The 21,022-nt window shown below is 33.1% G+C and overlaps 1 protein-coding gene across 1 annotated transcript in view; it reads right to left on the reverse strand.

The window, feature by feature from the left end:
* The window catches only part of LOC127712470 (lactase/phlorizin hydrolase-like), a 113,787-nt gene that overhangs the window by 86,349 nt on the left and 6,416 nt on the right, over positions 1-21,022 (reverse strand). Inside the window, exons 3-9 of the mRNA XM_052218913.1 lie at positions 16,548-16,726; positions 15,264-15,599; positions 13,797-13,924; positions 10,117-10,374; positions 4,220-4,376; positions 3,135-3,374; positions 677-806 (exon numbers count right to left, since the gene is read on the reverse strand). Of these exons, the coding sequence (XP_052074873.1) occupies positions 677-806; positions 3,135-3,374; positions 4,220-4,376; positions 10,117-10,374; positions 13,797-13,924; positions 15,264-15,599; positions 16,548-16,726 (1,428 nt within the window). The remainder of the gene's footprint in view (positions 1-676; positions 807-3,134; positions 3,375-4,219; positions 4,377-10,116; positions 10,375-13,796; positions 13,925-15,263; positions 15,600-16,547; positions 16,727-21,022) is intronic.

A 21,022-nucleotide genomic window follows, 5' to 3' on the forward strand; every position in this document is an offset into this window, starting at 1 on the left:
TATATCCATGTCATTTGAACTTTGGTGGATAGTTGTCTCATTGGCAGTCATATCATATCTCCAATCTTTATAAAGGAAGATAAATTACAACTTACCAGTTGGAAGAAAATTAGTTTTGATGTAATTTTAACTGTTACTTTCAAAAACGAAGTCTTTGATTTATTTATTACCTTTGGTAACTTACTCATTGCGAAAAATTACTTAATCCTTTGTCTAAATATTTCATTACTTGATTTAAGGTCAGGGTCTACCATAGAACTAAGTCTGAGAGTGCTTGATCAACATTTATTTTAATAATCAAATTAAGCCATTCAATGAATAAACATGAAAACAAGCGTTTATCAGGTCACAGTCTGTATCCCCCATCTTGCATCAATGCATAATAATGATTTTAATATGTTGAAAGGCATCTTCAATGGATTCATGTTTGTAACCACAAACCCTTTACGTGATTCAGGCCAAGCTTGGTTTGAACTGGCCTAGTTGTTTCAGAGAAGATTTGAAAATTTACTTTTCCTGAATGCTAATTAATGACTTTAGCTACAAAACAAAATTAGCAAAATGACCAACATCATAATTCTTCATCTCAGAATTGGAATTTTTATTTGTGTCTTTTCTATCACATATTTCTATAAAATCTATGTTTAGAATAAAATGAATATAATTATAAACTTACTTATCCCACTTTGGATCATATTCCCGACGTACACCCATGTCTTTGTCATAATCTGTCTTAGGTTCTATATCTCCTACTGGTGATGCCAGGTGGGAACTATACATGTTAACACTGAAAAAGTCAGACGTTCCTGAAATGATATAGAGACTAATTATACCTTGTATTGTCAAATAACTGGTTATGCATCTGTATTTGAATGACTGATATAATAGATATTCCTACTAACTGGTAGACATCTAGATAAAGCAAATGAAATTGATATAACTTCCAACAGTTAAACACCTAGATAAAGCATCGAGATTCATATAACATTCCTTATGCTGAACACCTAGATAAAGCATTGAGATTCATATGACATTCCAGCAGTTAAACACCTAGATAAAGCACTGAGATTCATATGACATTCCAACAGTTAAACACCTAGATAAAGCACTGAGATTCATATAACATTCCTTATGCTGAACACCTAGATAAAGCATTGAGATTCATATGACATTCCAACAGTTAAACACCTAGATAAAGCACTGAGATTCATATGACATTCCAACAGTTAAACACCTAGATAAAGCACTAAGATTCTGTGTATTACTGTTGGAATGTCATATACATTCCAACAGTAATACACCCAGAGAAAACTTGGTATTTGATATAATATTCCAGCATTCAAACACCTAGATAAAGCATTGAGATTCATATAACATTAGAACAGTTAAATGCCTACATTTGTTGATAAAGCATTGAAATTCAAATAACATTCCAACAGCTAAACATCTAGATAAAGCATTGAGATTCACATAATATTCCAACAGCTACCATCTAGGAAAAGCATTGAGATTTACATAACATTCCAACAGCTGCCACCTAGATAAAGCATTGAAATTCAAATAACATTCCAACAGCTAAACATCTAGATAAAGCATTGAGATTCATATGACATTCCAACAGTTAACACCTAGTATATAAAGCATTGAGATTCATATGACATTACAACAGCTAACCTCCTACAGAAAACTTGGTGATTGATATAACATTCCAGCAGTGAAACACCTAGATAAAGCATTGAGATTCATACAACATTACAACAGTTAAATGTCTATATTTGTAGATAAAGCATTGAAATTCAAATAACATTCCAACAGCTAAACATCTAGATAAAGCATCAAGATTCATATAATATTCCAACAGCTACCACCTAGGAAGAGCATTGAGATTTATATAACATTCCAATAGCTGCCACCTAGATAAAGCATTGAGATTCATATAACATTCCAACAGCTAACACCTAGATAACATTTACTTACATAATCAAAAATAAGAGGGCTGCCTCAATGCAGAGCAAGATCTGCTTACCCTTGATCACCTAGAGGTTTCGTTTGGGTTATTGTTACTCAGTCTAGTTTTTTATGTAGTGTTTTCATCTTTCTATTGTTTTTTATGATAGGATTTTCATGTGTCAGTTTCTCTTGGATTTATAAGTTTTGAATAGAAATCATAAAGTATCACATTCTTAATTTTACAATAATGTTATTTATAGAGCTTATAATGAACTAGACTACTTATTGGTCCTCTGGGAAAATCTTATTCTTTAAGGTTATCAATTTAATATTGCAGTAGGATATTTGAATATGTTCTTGATCAATATTTATTGATTTTATTTCCAATAGTTAAATACATAACTAGGCATGTCCTGCTATCCAATGAATTTTACATATTGTCCGATTTTCTGTCCATGCTTAATATTTTATCTTTACACAAGATCATGCTTTTCTAAAACTTCTTATGATGTCTTCACACTAAATCCATTAGAGGTGTACTGATTAATATTCTAATCAGTGATAACATGGTATATTTATCAGCTGAAATTGGGCTTTGAACTAGCTTTTAGTAGCTTTAAGTACTCTTAGATTGATACTTTGTGTCTTTTGTCTTTTTGTTATTTGATTTTTAGATTAGTACTATTATGATGAGTTATGCCCTTTCAAAATGATTTGTAGTTTGTTCTTATTTATTACTGTCCCAATCCAGGACAGTAATCCAGTGGTTGTAGTTAGTTGCTATCTGCCATAATGTCTTTTCATTTATTGCTGTAGTATTAATCATGCCGCTTTGAATTCTTATTTCATCATTTCGGTCCCTTTATAGCTTATAATGTGGTATGGGTTTTGCTTATTGCTTAAATCTGTATGATTACCTGCAATTGTTACCATCTTTGCCCTTTTGAACTTAAATGGATAGTTCTCTCATTGGCAAGCATCCAGTATCTCCTTATTACTAAACAGAAATTATAAGTTGTGAGCACATCTCACAGGTATCAATATAAGACTAACATCAAAAGTGAGCAAACACTGCAAATCTAATATAAAGAAGAAACTTGAACTTGAATAGGGAAAGTTGGTAATATGACTTTCTTCTTCTATCAAAGGACATACGAATTTCATAATCTATGAAAATGACATACCATAAATTTTGACTTTCTGTTCATGGGTAAAATCTTGAAGTACCATTGTAACTATATTTTTCTGTATATTCATTTTATTTCTTTCTTTCATTATGTCTGGATAGTCACCATTTACATAGATAGGATGAGCAAACCAACCCAGCCGGAACTGTAAAGCTGTTTCTGCTGCTTCTATATCTCTGGGATCACTAGGACTCTTAGGCTCATACCATGCAGAGTTTAGTACAATAGATACCTGTCCTAAAATCAATTCAAACAGTTAAATTAAAACAACATATATCCATCCCCTCGTATATCAAAATTTCATATTCCCCCTTGAAGCATTTTATTGAAAATATATAGGGATAGATATGATGTATAACTGATCATTTGCTCTAACCTCAAAATAAATTTGTAACAAATTACCAATAAGGACATAAATAATAAATTTTACAAAAGTTACTCATTCATAGAGCATTCATAGAGCATTTCTAATCACTTAAATGTACATACCCATTTAAGCACATTCTTAATTCAAAGAAATCAACTTTTTCAGTGTGGAAGATGAAATAACTTTTATTAAAAATAAAAAAGTATATGCTAAATAGCATGAAGTTTTCATTGCTGGTCAAAGGGGAGTTATAAACAAGATATTCTTAACCTATAGCTGAATACTGCAAGTTCAGATCTTTTTTGCAATGTTTTTGTTTTTAAAAAACGTGGCAGAAAATAAAACATGTTATAAAGTAATTGACATGATTTTTAAAAAAAACAAATAAACCACCGATGTAAGCAACTTAAACTATAGTAAACCAACTGACTTTAGCAAGTAGGAAAATAACATGTATATAAATTGCTGTGAATATGTAAAACTTGAATCTTTCCTTAATCAACTACATCAAATAAATTTGAAAATCTAATATTAAATCGCCACAAAGTGTGCTATAAAGGGCAAACTAAAGTATCCGTGAAATAAGTTGGTTCACTGTCATCAAAGTTTTTCTATTACATTATTGCATTTTAACAATGCCTTCCTTGTGTATCTAACACATTACTGGAACAGCCCTTACCAATTTCTCAAACAACAACATAGACAAAATTCTTACCGTTTTGTGATGCTCTGTAGGTGTCATTGTATAAGTGATAGGCTTCTGCATGAGCTAACAACATATTACGAGCTAGAACATAGGTGTGTGGTTGTCCAGGTGCTGTCAGATTCGTTGTCTGCTGCATTGGTTCGTTCATTGTAAACCAATACTTCACCTACATTTACATAAAGTAGATCTATTGTACTTTTCACCATAATTTATCAACTATCAAGGTCTATTTAATAATAAAACATTCGCATCAAAACAAAATGGAGTTATGGTAGACATACAACATTGAGAAATTTGCCGAAAATAGAGATTCATGATCAAAGTAATTTGTAATTGAAAATATGAGATAAGCATGGAAAATCCAATTTTACAGGAGAATTCACTATAAGCAAATGTGGTCAGTAGAAAGACCCAATAGAGGGTACACAACACAGAATCAAACATAGAAATGACAAAACAAAATAAGATAAGACATACAAACTGCTACAACAAGCATAAAAAATGTATTGCATACATTACACCAATCATTTTTTGAATATTGATCAATTATGTATTCATCTATAAACTGGTTTTCAGGGGATAACATTCAAAATTTGTGAGAAATTTTAAATAAGTTCTATTAGAACAATCAATTATCCCTTTCCTGTATCATCAACTTAAAATAGAAATTCTCACAAGTTTACATATTAACTTTTAAAAATCTGATGATTCTACTAATTGATTATCAAAAATCATCAGAAAAAAAGAGCATGTCAGGCAAATGAAATGAATACTATCAAATATTAAAAAGAAGTTAAAGTTATTTAAACTAATTTTGTATATTAATAATTAAAATTGACAACAACACTTCAAAAGATCTGCAATTTTATTATCTATGTCTACATGTTTCGCCTGCAAGGCAGGCTTCATCAGGACAATTTTTATACAGAATTTAATCCCTGAAGTACTCAAAGTGGTGCAAGAAATTTGACGTCGTCATGGTGAGAGAAACAATGAAAAGTGAAAGTAGCAATACAGAGTTATAAATAGATAAGATAAATATAGAAAATTAAAGTTTGTTTACAATGTAACTTGAGTTTGTTTTACTATTATATGATACATGAAATTGTTCTAATGGCTTGGTATCTAATTGGACGAACTTCCCATGGTTCCTACCACTTCGCAAGGCTTCTCTTCCAACCTGGCCATTGTTGGAGGTTACTACTTCCTGGCGCGTCGGCAACACATAGGAAGATTATGGTCGCCGCTATGTAAAATAAAATTGTCAAAAAATGTTCCCTTGTTAATTATTTGGTGACTCTCTATAATTTTTGGATCGTCTGCAGTAGTTGGTCTGTTTAATAGCATGGTTGTGAATTCCTAGTTCATTTAAGATCGGCGCCCGTGGTACGTTTTTTTTCTGCTAACAGTTATATCTATATGTTAAGGTGGTATCGGATTTCTTGGTCATCTTGGTTCAGTTGTTATTTCGTCGCAAGTATGGAATATTCCTTGGTCCATGTATATGCTGGTGGCCTGTAGATTGGCGCGTGTAGCAAGGCGGTTCCTTTCGGATGCAGGGGTTCACGATTAAATAATAAATTAAATTCCGTGTGGTGAACCAACGCCTGTGAAATCGTTTTGGTAGAGTCCCTGAAGTGGATACCTTGGTATGCCGGGTTGTCAAATCATGCAAATGAATGCAATCCTTAAATAATAATTAAAATTGACAACAACACTTCAAAAGATCTGCAATTTTATTATCTATGTCTACATGTTTCGCCTGCAAGGCAGGCTTCATCAGGACAATTTTTATACAGAATTTAATCCCTGAAGTACTCAAAGTGGTGCAAGAAATTTGACGTCGTCATGGTGAGAGAAACAATGAAAAGTGAAAGTAGCAATACAGAGTTATAAATAGATAAGATAAATATAGAAAATTAAAGTTTGTTTACAATGTAACTTGAGTTTGTTTTACTATTATATGATACATGAAATTGTTCTAATGGCTTGGTATCTAATTGGACGAACTTCCCATGGTTCCTACCACTTCGCAAGGCTTCTCTTCCAACCTGGCCATTGTTGGAGGTTACTACTTCCTGGCGCGTCGGCAACACATAGGAAGATTATGGTCGCCGCTATGTAAAATAAAATTGTCAAAAAATGTTCCCTTGTTAATTATTTGGTGACTCTCTATAATTTTTGGATCGTCTGCAGTAGTTGGTCTGTTTAATAGCATGGTTGTGAATTCCTAGTTCATTTAAGATCGGCGCCCGTGGTACGTTTTTTTTCTGCTAACAGTTATATCTATATGTTAAGGTGGTATCGGATTTCTTGGTCATCTTGGTTCAGTTGTTATTTCGTCGCAAGTATGGAATATTCCTTGGTCCATGTATATGCTGGTGGCCTGTAGATTGGCGCGTGTAGCAAGGCGGTTCCTTTCGGATGCAGGGGTTCACGATTAAATAATAAATTAAATTCCGTGTGGTGAACCAACGCCTGTGAAATCGTTTTGGTAGAGTCCCTGAAGTGGATACCTTGGTATGCCGGGTTGTCAAATCATGCAAATGAATGCAATCCTTAAATAATAATTAAAATTGACAACAACACTTCAAAAGATCTGCAATTTTATTATCTATGTCTACATGTTTCGCCTGCAAGGCAGGCTTCATCAGGACAATTTTTATACAGAATTTAATCCCTGAAGTACTCAAAGTGGTGCAAGAAATTTGACGTCGTCATGGTGAGAGAAACAATGAAAAGTGAAAGTAGCAATACAGAGTTATAAATAGATAAGATAAATATAGAAAATTAAAGTTTGTTTACAATGTAACTTGAGTTTGTTTTACTATTATATGATACATGAAATTGTTCTAATGGCTTGGTATCTAATTGGACGAACTTCCCATGGTTCCTACCACTTCGCAAGGCTTCTCTTCCAACCTGGCCATTGTTGGAGGTTACTACTTCCTGGCGCGTCGGCAACACATAGGAAGATTATGGTCGCCGCTATGTAAAATAAAATTGTCAAAAAATGTTCCCTTGTTAATTATTTGGTGACTCTCTATAATTTTTGGATCGTCTGCAGTAGTTGGTCTGTTTAATAGCATGGTTGTGAATTCCTAGTTCATTTAAGATCGGCGCCCGTGGTGCGTTTGACAACCCGGCATACCAAGGTATCCACTTCAGGGACTCTACCAAAACGATTTCACAGGCGTTGGTTCACCACACGGAATTTAATTTATTATTTAATCGTGAACCCCTGCATCCGAAAGGAACCGCCTTGCTACACGCGCCAATCTACAGGCCACCAGCATATACATGGACCAAGGAATATTCCATACTTGCGACGAAATAACAACTGAACCAAGATGACCAAGAAATCCGATACCACCTTAACATATAGATATAACTGTTAGCAGAAAAAAAACGTACCACGGGCGCCGATCTTAAATGAACTAGGAATTCACAACCATGCTATTAAACAGACCAACTACTGCAGACGATCCAAAAATTATAGAGAGTCACCAAATAATTAACAAGGGAACATTTTTTGACAATTTTATTTTACATAGCGGCGACCATAATCTTCCTATGTGTTGCCGACGCGCCAGGAAGTAGTAACCTCCAACAATGGCCAGGTTGGAAGAGAAGCCTTGCGAAGTGGTAGGAACCATGGGAAGTTCGTCCAATTAGATACCAAGCCATTAGAACAATTTCATGTATCATATAATAGTAAAACAAACTCAAGTTACATTGTAAACAAACTTTAATTTTCTATATTTATCTTATCTATTTATAACTCTGTATTGCTACTTTCACTTTTCATTGTTTCTCTCACCATGACGACGTCAAATTTCTTGCACCACTTTGAGTACTTCAGGGATTAAATTCTGTATAAAAATTGTCCTGATGAAGCCTGCCTTGCAGGCGAAACATGTAGACATAGATAATAAAATTGCAGATCTTTTGAAGTGTTGTTGTCAATTTTAATTATTATTTAAGGATTGCATTCATTTGCATGATTTGACAACCCGGCATACCAAGGTATCCACTTCAGGGACTCTACCAAAACGATTTCACAGGCGTTGGTTCACCACACGGAATTTAATTTATTATTTAATCGTGAACCCCTGCATCCGAAAGGAACCGCCTTGCTACACGCGCCAATCTACAGGCCACCAGCATATACATGGACCAAGGAATATTCCATACTTGCGACGAAATAACAACTGAACCAAGATGACCAAGAAATCCGATACCACCTTAACATATAGATATAACTGTTAGCAGAAAAAAAACGTACCACGGGCGCCGATCTTAAATGAACTAGGAATTCACAACCATGCTATTAAACAGACCAACTACTGCAGACGATCCAAAAATTATAGAGAGTCACCAAATAATTAACAAGGGAACATTTTTTGACAATTTTATTTTACATAGCGGCGACCATAATCTTCCTATGTGTTGCCGACGCGCCAGGAAGTAGTAACCTCCAACAATGGCCAGGTTGGAAGAGAAGCCTTGCGAAGTGGTAGGAACCATGGGAAGTTCGTCCAATTAGATACCAAGCCATTAGAACAATTTCATGTATCATATAATAGTAAAACAAACTCAAGTTACATTGTAAACAAACTTTAATTTTCTATATTTATCTTATCTATTTATAACTCTGTATTGCTACTTTCACTTTTCATTGTTTCTCTCACCATGACGACGTCAAATTTCTTGCACCACTTTGAGTACTTCAGGGATTAAATTCTGTATAAAAATTGTCCTGATGAAGCCTGCCTTGCAGGCGAAACATGTAGACATAGATAATAAAATTGCAGATCTTTTGAAGTGTTGTTGTCAATTTTAATTATTATTTAAGGATTGCATTCATTTGCATGATTTGACAACCCGGCATACCAAGGTATCCACTTCAGGGACTCTACCAAAACGATTTCACAGGCGTTGGTTCACCACACGGAATTTAATTTTGTATATGTACACATGTGCTTCTAGAAGGTCTATGTCATTGCTTGTGACATGAGTAAACATTATTGCATAATGAATGAGCTCTGGTCTAACAGAAGACAATAAAGAGCTGCACCATGAGAGCATGATACACCAATTGTCCTTTTAGCTCATATATAAGCTTTAACTGAATTTATATGATCAACTAGAAATACTATGATTTTCAACATTTTTTAAATAATAAAATTCCATAACCCCGCATTATGTCATATCAGAAATTTATAAAAAAAAAAAAAAGGGAGCTTATTTCAATAGGTATAAACATGTCACCAAAAAAGCATTTTTATGTTATTGTCCGAAAACTAGAAAATCCCACCTTTTTTCAGAATAAAGTCCCAATTATCCAAAACATAAAATCAGAAAATTTTTTAAATCGAAAGGGAACTTATGTCAATATATGAACAATTCACCAAAGTTTCATGAAAATTACTCAAAGCATTTTTGAGTTAAAGCCAGAAAACTGGAAAATCACCCATTTTTTATGAATAAAATCCCATAACTGGGAACCGTAAAATCTTAAATTTATAAAAATTGAAAGGGAGCTTGCGTCAATAGATATAAATAATTCACCAAAGTTTCATGAAAGTTGGTGATAGCATTTTTGAGTTATTGTCCGAAGTGTTGACTTCGGATGGACAACTGTATACCATAAACGTCCCGTCTTAGACAGGCGCATAAAAACAATAGGGTTTATGCTCTAAATTACATTCAATGGAGTCCTGAAACTGATAAAAAACATATTTTTACATTGATGTTTTCAATCTTAACACATTTGTACAGCTTTTCAGTTTTCAGCTCCAAACAGAACTTTCGTAGATACTGCGCATGCATGCCTCTTGACACAGAAGTTGTTACTAATAGTGCAATCTTAATTTAAAAACAGCATTTAATGTAGGGCTACAAACCTTATTTCCAAACTTCTTAAAGCAGACATCAGCATAACGCTTGAAATGCTGGATTGTATTTTCATTTGCCCATCCTCCAATTCTCTCTAGTTCAAGTGGGATATCAAAATGATACAGTGTTACCATTGGTGTGATACCTGCTGCCAGCAACCCATCTATAAGTCTATTGTAATAATCTATTCCTGGCTGGTTTGGTATTAGATCACTACCATTGGGGAATATTCTAGTCCAAGCTATAGAAAATCTATAAGCTGATACCTGAAATAGACATTGTATTGAACTAAAAGTGCACCAAATTTACATGCAGTATTGTTATCGTTTGCTGTTACACCTTCCAAGGATATGTGAAAGGTAAAGCTAAAACAAACATCTTAATCTTCAGTTTTTTTTAATCTTGTTTGTGGACTGTTATTTGTAAAAGCGCTTCATACTTATATGAGAACATGATAAGTGCTTTTAGGTTAGCAGCTGATAATTTACGATCTCTTTGTGCAGAAATTGCAATCAGCTGATTATTTTATTGATTTTCTGTAAATCGATACACGTGATGAGTTCAAGGTGAAATCTGAGTATTGTTTGATCAGGGAAAAGTCAAGAGAAATCTAAAACAAAATTAAGAAGATGGACAATCTAAAACAAAATTAACAAGATGGACTAAGTCAAACTATTATATTTTTTACAGAAGTTGAATATCTTCATTACATATGTGGCAACTGTAATAACCTTTAGATCAGAAAGAAGTTTTATATCTTCATATAAAATGGTAACTATAATTACCTGAAGTTCAGACAGAAGTTGTATATCTTCATTATATCTATGGTAACTATAATTACCTTTAGTTCAGACAGAAGTTGTCTATCTTCATTATATCTATGGTAACTGTAATTACCTTAAGTTCAGACAGAAGTTGTATATCTTCATTATATCTATGGCAACTGTAATTACCTTTAGATCAGAGAGAAGTAATATATCTGCATTATATCTATGGCAACTGTAATTACCTTTAGATCAGGGCTGTTCCAGAAAATACTATGTCCCCCCCAGGGAAGGCAATTTTCTTTTAATTTTATGTGGGTGGTTGTATTTGAAATACCAAAATGCAAAGGGAGTGCTGTTCTAATTTATTTTTACTTCTGTGGGTGGTGGCAGTCAAAATAAAGTGCCGTCCCTAGGGGGGGGGGGCATAGTATTTTCTGGAACAGCCCTGAGACAGACAGAAGTTATATATCTGCTTTATATCTATAGTAACTGTAATTACCTGAAGTTCACACAGAAGTTGTCTATCTTCATTATATCTATGGTAACTGTAATCACCTTTAGTTCAGACAGAAGTTGTCTATCTTAATTATATCTATGGTAACTGTAACAACCTTTAGTTCAGACAGAAGTTGTCTATCTTCATTATATCTATGGTAATTGTAAATACCTTCAGGTCAGACAGAAGTTGTCTATCTTCATTATATCTATGGTAACTGTAATCACCTTTAGTTTGACAGAAGTTGTCTATCTTAATTATATCTATGGTAACTGTAACAACCTTTAGTTCAGACAGAAGTTGTATATCTTCATTATATCTATGGTAATTGTAAATACCTTCAGGTCAGACAGAAGTTGTAAAGCTTCATTATATCTATGGTAACTGTAATTACCTTCAGGTCAGACAAAAGTTGTATATCTTCATTATATCTATGATAACTGTAATTACCTTCAGATCTGACAGAAGTTGTATATCTTCATTATATCTATGGTAACTGTAAATACCTTTAGATCAGACAGAAGTTGTATATCTTCATTATATCTATGGTAACTGTAACAAGATTTAGTTCAGACAGTAGTTGTCTATCTTCATTATATCTATGGTAACTGTAATCACCTTTAGTTTGACAGAAGTTGTCTATCTTAATTACATCTATGGTAACTGTAACAACCTTTAGTTCAGACAGAAGTTGTATATCTTCATTATATCTATGGTAATTGTAAATACCTTCAGGTCAGACAGAAGTTGTAAAGCTTCATTATATCTATGGTAACTGTAATTACCTTCAGGTCAGACAAAAGTTGTATATCTTCATTATATCTATGATAACTGTAATTACCTTCAGATCAGACAGAAGTTGTATATCTTCATTATATCTATGGCAATTGTAATTACCTTCAGGTCAGACAGAAGTTGTATATCTTCATTATATCTATGGTAACTGTAATTACCTTCAGGTCAGACAAAAGTTGTATATCTTCATTATATCTATGGTAACTGTAAATACCTTTAGATCAGACAGAAGTTGTATATCTATGGTAACTGTAAATACCTTTAGATCAGACAGAAGTTGTATATCTTCATTATATCTATGGTAACTGTAACAAGATTTAGTTCAGACAGAAGTTGTCTATCTTCATTATATCTATGGTAACTGTATTTACCTTCAGGTCAGACAGAAGTTGTAAAGCTTCATTATATCTATGGTAACTGTAACAACCTTTAGTTCAGACAGAAGTGGTCTATCTTCATTATATCTATGGTAACTGTAATTACCTTCAGGTCAGACAGAAGTTGTATATCTTCATTATATCTATGGCAACTGTAATTACCTTTAGATCAGAGAGAAGTTATATATCTGCATTATATCAATGGCAACTGTAATTACCTTTAGATCAGGGCTGTTCCAGAAAATACTATGTCCCCCCCCAGGGAAGGCAATTTTCTTTTAATTTTATGTGGGTGGTTGTATTTGAAATACCAAAATGCAAAGAGAGTGCTGTTCTAATTTATTTTTACTTCTGTGGGTGGTGGCAGTCAAAATAAAGTGCCGTCCCTAGGGGGGGGGGGGGGCATAGTATTTCTGGAACAGCCCTGAGACAGACAGAAGTTATATATCTGCTTTATATCTATAGTAACTGTAATTACCTGAAGTTCACACAGAAGTTGTCTATCTTCAATATATCTTTGGTAACTGTAATCACCTTTAGTTCAGACAGAAGTTGTCTATCTTAATTATATCTATGGTAACTGTAACAACCTTTAGTTCAGACAGAAGTTGTCTATCTTCATTATATCTATGGTAATTGTAAATACCTTCAGGTCAGACAGAAGTTGTAAAGCTTCATTATATCTATGGTAACTGTAATTACCTTCAGGTCAGACAAAAGTTGTATATCTTCATTATATCTATGATAACTGTAATTACCTTCAGAAGTTGTATATCTTCATTATATCTATGGTAACTGTAATTACCTTTAGATCAGACAAAAGTTGTATATCTTCAGTATATCTATGGTAACTGTAACAACCTTTAGTTCAGACAGAAGTTGTCTATCTTCATTATATCTATGGTAACTGTAATTACCTTCAGGTCAGACAAAAGTTGTATATCTTCAGTATATCTATGGTAACTGTAACAACCTTTAGTTCAGACAGAAGTTGTCTATCTTCATTATATCTATGGTAACTGTAAATACCTTTGGATCAGACAGAAGTTGTATATCTTCATTATATATATGGTAACTGTAAATACCTTTAGATCAGACAGAAGTTGTATATCTTCATTATATCTATGGTAACTGTAATTACCTTTAGATCAGACAGAAGTTGTATATCTTCATTATATCTATGGTAACTGTAAATACCTTTAGATCAGACAGAAGTTGTATATATTCATTATATCTATGGTAACTGTAATTACCTTCAGGTCAGACAGAAGTTGTATATCTTCATTATATCTATGGTAACTGTCACAAGCTATATCTCCTGTGTCCTTGTTCTTTACTATACCCAGATGAGATATGTAATCCCATAAACTTTCACCTGTACCTAAAATGTTTCAACCACATATTGAGTTTAATACCAATTGTAGTATTTGTACAATAAAATCAGTTCTGAACCAAAAACCATGTGCATTGTTTTTAAAAAGTTTTGAGTCACTTCAACTCTCTTATGCTAAACCTTGCTTTAATTTATTTTTAGATTGCTTGTAAAAATAAGAAAAATACTTTCACAAAAATACCCTGAGTTAATATTTAAAACATAACTATACCCAAATCTAGGAAAAATGTCAAAGCAAAATGAAACAAACCAGAACAACATAAAAACAGTTATAGCACAAAATTTAAAGTATAAGAGAAAAAGGACTATAGTCCAAATAAATTTGATGTCTTGAAAGGCTACTTTTATTTTTTTGCCCTTGGTGTCATGAATATTGTAATTTATATCTTAAAATTTGACGGACCTGAATTTCTTGATAATATATGAGCTGCGTCCGATAGAAATCGACCTTATGCAAGTGCATGTATACATGTACATTTATAAGACTTTGATTGATTTTGGAACATTCAAATACGAAATAAAAGATGAATTTTGGTCCGTTTTGTAGGGTTCTAATAGCAAATCAATTTTCAAACAGTTACAGACTTTGCATAGAGATTTTTTCTATCCGAAAAAGGTTAACAGATGTATTGATATTCTTTTGCATAAGGTTGATTTCTATATATCCTACACAGCTCATATATTGAACATTCTAGAAATTTGGGTCCATCAAATTTTACGGAGTTTGATATTTTATACTGTACAAAAGTGAAGGATCAAGAGAAATCAGGGAAACCATTTTAAAAATAAAGTAGGTAATTGCACATCTCAAATGGAATTGTAACTTATTTTATCATTACTTTTGGATATTTCTGGAAATATTGTTAACCAACAAGCACACAAAAGGTTTATATGCAACAGTCTACAGCCTTCAATGAAGATTTCATGGCAAAATTGGATCTCAAAGCTCTGCTGAAAATTCTCTCTCAAAGTCCAGACAAAAAAATGGCTTTGGCATTAATATTTAGTTGGAAACTCAGGTGTCAGAGCAAAAATTTTAATTAACCTTTCAAGACTTCAGAATTATTTGGACTAACATGATTCCAAACAATAACTTTTTAAACTTGAAAGTTCATCAAAGAAAGGACTTTTTTCACATCTCCAGCTAGTTACATAATATGAATACATACTCAACAATCTAGTTCTATAACTAAAATGTTTTTGTATAAGTTTTCTTTTTGCCTAAACAAATGTCATAACTCTTTGCAGCTTATCCACTTCTGGTAATTGAACTACTGATACACACAGTTGTATCACCTCAATTTGTTTACAATTGTCAACAACTCACCATCTTCATTCCAACCACCTTCTATCTGATATGCAGCTGTTGCAGTAAACCATTTAAAATGTTCAGGAAATTTTCCATACAGAAATGTGTTCTCATTGGCCACCATAGATGTTGATACTCCTCCTACACCTGGGTATCCTGGCTCAAAACCATGATCTTTTATCAACTGCTTGTAAAAATATGAAGAAAATTTTGGCATTCTTGGCAAAGTAGGATCAGAATAATTCACCATGCAAAATCCAAAGCTAAAATTGTAGCCATCAGTCCATTCAAAACTGTCAATCAATGAACGACCATAAAATCTTTTCAAGCTGGAAATTTTATCAACTTGTATTGCTGAAATATATAAAAAAAAAAATGTAGTTGTTTAGAACTGAATTTCCCATGGTATATATAATTCAGAGTTAGCAAAAAATCAAAATTCCTGAAAGCATGAACAAGATTGACTTCATCATGCTGCAGTAGATTATAAAATTCATTTGTTTTTTAAAAGTTAAATTTATGATTATTCCCCTTTGATAAGATGCCATATATGTATAAACATTATTTCAATATATTTTCAAGAAGTCTTAGCCAGATATCTTTAAATATTTAAATTTTCCTTGCTTTTTTGTTGTTGATTTTAAATGTTCTTTCCTTAATTCTGACTTAATGCTCTCTTTCAAATAAAAAAGCCTAAAATTACCTGTAGACTTGCAAAACCTTAAAAGTTGTTTTGAATTACTTCGAGAACTCAAATGTGGCCTAACAACTTTTATCTAAACATACTTGTACAGGAAAATGAATACATTGACAATAAAGAGCTGTGCCATGAGTGCATGATACACCGGTCGCTTTTTCAAAGAATAAAGTTCCATAACTCCTCAATGTCATATCAGAAATTTGTGAAAAACCAAAGAGAGGTTATTTCAATATATATAAACCAGTCACCAAAGTTTCATGAAAACTGCTCAAAGCACTTTTGAGTTATTGTCTGAAAACTGGAAAATCCTTTTTTATGAAAAAAATCCTACAACTCAGAAACGTAAATTCTAAAATTTATAAAAATTGAAAGGGAGCTCACGTCAATAGGTATAAACAATTCACCAAAGTTTCATGCAAATTGGTTAAAGCATTTTTGAGTTATTGTCCGACATTTTGACGACAGACAGATGGACAGACAGACGGACGGACGACAACGGTATACCATAATACGTCCCGTAAACAGGAGTATAATAATATAGAAAAAGAAAATGAATACATTGACAATATACAAAAACAGACATTGATTTTGATGTGCTATACCTTTCAGTAATTGATTAATGTGAGCTTTGTACCACTGGACAGTTTCTGTGTCCTGTAAAGACTGTTTTCCACTAGCTGGTCTACCAAGATACCCTGCCATATACATCACTGCTATTGGATATTCTTTACTAATCCATTTCAGGATTTTTCTTATACCAGATGCTGCTTCAGTATCAGATCTTTGAATAAAATGAAAAGAAATTAATATCACTGCCAAATGTTTATACCCTTTCAGTTGATACAAAATTATGGTGGATTACTTATAATTTTTTTAATTTATTCTAAAGGTAGCCTATAAATAAAGGAGAAGTAGGTGATACTTCAAGAAAAAAGAAACCCAAAGACAAATATAACCAAACCACATCTAGAGGCCAACATTACAGTCTTCAATAATTGGCAAGTGTTTATACAACATGTCAAGCTCTAAATTGTCCTTAGTCTACCAAATTGTGGTTTATACAAAATGTCAAACTCTAAATCATCCCTAGTCTACCAAGTTGTGGTTTATACAATATGTCAAACTCTTAATCATCCCTAGTCTACCAAGTTGTGTTTAATACAAAATGTCAAACTCTAAATCGTCCCTAGTCTACCAAGTTGTGGTTTATACAATATGTCACACTCTAAATCATCCCTAGTCTACCAAGTTGTTGTTTATACAACATGTCAAACTCTAAATCATCCCTAGTCTACCAAGTTGTGGTTTATACAACATGTCAAACTCTAAATCATCCCTAGTCTACCAAGTTGTGGTTTATAAAAAATGTCAAACTCTAAATCGTCCCTAGTCTACCAAGTTGTGGTTTATACAAAATGTCAAACTCTAAATCGTCCCTAGTCTACCAAGTTGTGGTTTATACAAAATGTCAAACTCTAAATCATTCCTAGTCTACCAAGTTGTGGTTTATACAAAATGTCAAACTGTAAATCATCCCTAGTCTACCAAGTTGTGGTTTATACAATATGTCAAACTCTCAGGGCTCACACTACTTCAGAATCATAGGGAGAAGTGACTTCTCTTTTTGAAACTGAGAGGGAGAATGGGTTATATTTGAAAGAGAAGTGCTTGTTCAACCGCGGCGCTACAATGTTTGATTTTACTATAATACAAAGGGCCATATGTATCTTCTTTTTTTATATTGTTCAATTTGTACCTGGGAGTACAATAAAAGTAACAGTTCAAATTCAAAGTTGTTTAATTTTATCATATCTTGTTGCACAATCATATTAGTCCTCTTGTCAGAAAAAAACAGTTTAATATCTAGCAATAATAAAAAAGATTTTTTTTATATCAAAAAGGAAAAGAATTAAGTTGTTATTTCAATTTAAAATGTACTCTGTTATGTTTGTGAAATTCAGTGGTTAAAATTCTCATTTAAAAGATATATAAATTTAACACAGTTAAGCTTGGACATAGTATAGTAGTCCCAGAGTTGAGCAATTTTAAATAATAAATTGGAACAATTCATATACATGGAAATATATACATTAATCAAGTAGATCTAACCAAAAGTATGTTAATGTGCGTGGAATGCGTAATTTTTCCTTTTGGGATCAATATTCCTCTGTCAGCTGTGCCATTCATTCTTCAGTAGTCATTATCGTAAGAATCCGGATTTCGGTCATAGCTGGTCCGGTTCCGATCAGTAGTTTAGTACAAATATTTCAATGGCAGACGAAGAAAAATTTACAAAAATAAACGATGTGTGATACGCTATTTTGAAAGGAATATGACGTTTTTAATGCAATACATGGATAACAAATTTACTTCAGGCAAATTTCATCACGTTCTAATGAAGTAACAAACTTATTTTGCCGAAAATTAGAATGATTTGATGTACGCTCTCTAACAAGTACCGGAAGTGATAAAAAATTGTTTTTATGAAATAACATGCAACCAACTTTAAAATCAACGCTTTATAATTTTGACTTGGATGGAGAGTTGTCTCATTGGCACTCATACCACATCTTCTTATATCTATTTAACTTCTTTTCTGAAGAAAATAAATGGTTTATGTCTTTGAATTTCTTTACTTTTTACTTAAAAATTGCTGTTTCATCCACTTGGTAAAAATTGAAAATTGCAGATGACGAAAGCAACTGAAAGCGAGTATCGTAAACAACAGGGCGACTAGATTTCGCTTTTGACAGTCGGGCAAAGCGAAGTGACGGCCCGTAAAGCGACTTTGTCGCCCCAGTTGCATGGTAGCGTGAGCCCTGACTCTAAATCATCCATAGTCTACCAAGTTGTGGTTTATACAATATGTCAAACTCTAAATCATCCCTAGTCTACCAAGTTGTGGTTTATACAACATGTCAAACTCTAAATCATCCCTAGTCTACCAAGTTGTGGTTTATACAACATGTCAAACTCTAAATCATCCCTAGTCTACCAAGTTGTGGTTTATACAACATGTCAAACTCTAAATCATCCCTAGTCTACCAAGTTGTGGTTTATATAACATGTCAAGCTCTAAATTGTCCTTGGTCTACCAAGTTGTGGTTTATACAATATGTCAAACTCTAAATCATCCCTAGTCTACCAAGTTGTGGTTTATACAAAATGTCAAACTCTAAATCATCCCTAGTCTACCAAGTTGTGGTTTATACAACATGTCAAACTCTAAATCATCCCTAGTCTACCAAGTTGTTGTTTATACAACATGTCAAACTCTAAATCATCCCTAGTCTACCAATTTGTGGTTTATACAACATGTCAAACTCTAAATCGTCCCTAGTCTACCAAGTTGTGGTTTATACAAAATGTCAAACTCTTAATCATCCCTAGTCTACCAAGTTGTGGTTTATACAAAATGTCAAACTATAAATCATCCCTAGTCTACCAAGTTGTGGTTTATACAACATGTCAAACACTAAATCATCCCTAGTCTACCAAGTTGTGTTTAATACAAAATGTCAAACTCTAAATCATCCCTAGTTTATCAAGTTGTGGTTTATACAACATGCCAAGCTCTAAATCATCCCTAGTCTACCAAGTTGTGGTTAATACAACATGTCAAACTCTTAATCATCCCTAGTCTACCAAGTTGTGGTTTATACAACATGTCAAACTCTAAATCATCCCTAGTCTACCAAGTTGTGGTTTATACAATATGTCAAACTCTAAATCATCCCTAGTCTACCAAGTTGTAGTTTATACAAAATGTCAAACTCTAAATCGTCCCTAGTCTACCAAGTTGTAGTTTATACAAAATGTCAAACTCTAAATCATCCCTAGTCTACCAATTTGTTGTTTATACAACATGTCAAACTCTAAATCATCCCTAGTCTACCAAGTTGTGGTTTATACAATATGTCAAACTCTTAATCATCCCTAGTCTACCAAGTTGTGGTTTATACAATATGTCAAACTCTTAATCATCCCTAGTCTACCAAGTTGTGGTTTATACAATATGTCAAACTCTTAATCATCCCTAGTCTACCAAGTTGTGGTTTATACAATATGTCAAACTCTAAATCATCCCTAGTCTACCAAGTTGTGGTTTATACAACATGTCAAACACTAAATCATCCCTAGTCTACCAAGTTGTGGTTAATAAAAAATGTCAAACTCTAAATCATCCCTAGTCTACCAAGTTGTGGTTTATACAACATGTCAAACTCTAAATCATCCCTAGTCTACCAAGTTGTGGTTTATACAAAATGTCAAACTCTAAATCATCCCAAGTCTACCAAGTTGTGGTTTATACAACATGTCAAACTCTAAATCATCCCTAGTCTACCAAGTTGTGGTTTATACAACATGTCAAACTCTAAATCATCCCTAGTCTACCAATTTGTGGTTTATACAACATGTCAAACTCTAAATCGTCCCTAGTCTACCAAGTTGTGGTTTATACAAAATGTCAAACTCTTAATCATCCCTAGTCTACCAAGTTGTGGTTTATACAAAATGTCAAACTCTAAATCATCCCTAGTCTACCAAGTTGTGGTTTATACAACATGTCAAACACTAAATCATCCCTAGTCTACCAAGTTGTGTTTAATACAAAATGTCAAACTCTAAATCATCCCTAGTTTATCAAGTTGTGGTTTATACAACATGCCAAGCTCTAAATCATCCCTAGTCTACCAAGTTGTGGTTTATACAACATGTCAAACTCTTAATCATCCCTAGTCTACCAAGTTGTGGTTTATACAACATGTCAAACTCTAAATCATCCCTAGTCTACCAAGTTGTGGTTTATACAATATGTCAAACTCTAAATCATCCCTAGTCTACCAAGTTGTGGTTTATACAAAATGTCAAACTCTAAATCGTCCCTAGTCTACCAAGTTGTAGTTTATACAAAATGTCAAACTCTAAATCATCCCTAGTCTACCAATTTGTTGTTTATACAACATGTCAAACTCTAAATCATCCCTAGTCTACCAAGTTGTGGTTTATACAATATGTCAAACTCTTAATCATCCCTAGTCTACCAAGTTGTGGTTTATACAATATGTCAAACTCT

This window comes from Mytilus californianus, unplaced genomic scaffold (genome assembly GCF_021869535.1).
Source record: "Mytilus californianus isolate M0D057914Y unplaced genomic scaffold, xbMytCali1.0.p SCAF_8, whole genome shotgun sequence".
Classification (NCBI taxonomy): domain Eukaryota; kingdom Metazoa; phylum Mollusca; class Bivalvia; order Mytilida; family Mytilidae; genus Mytilus; species Mytilus californianus.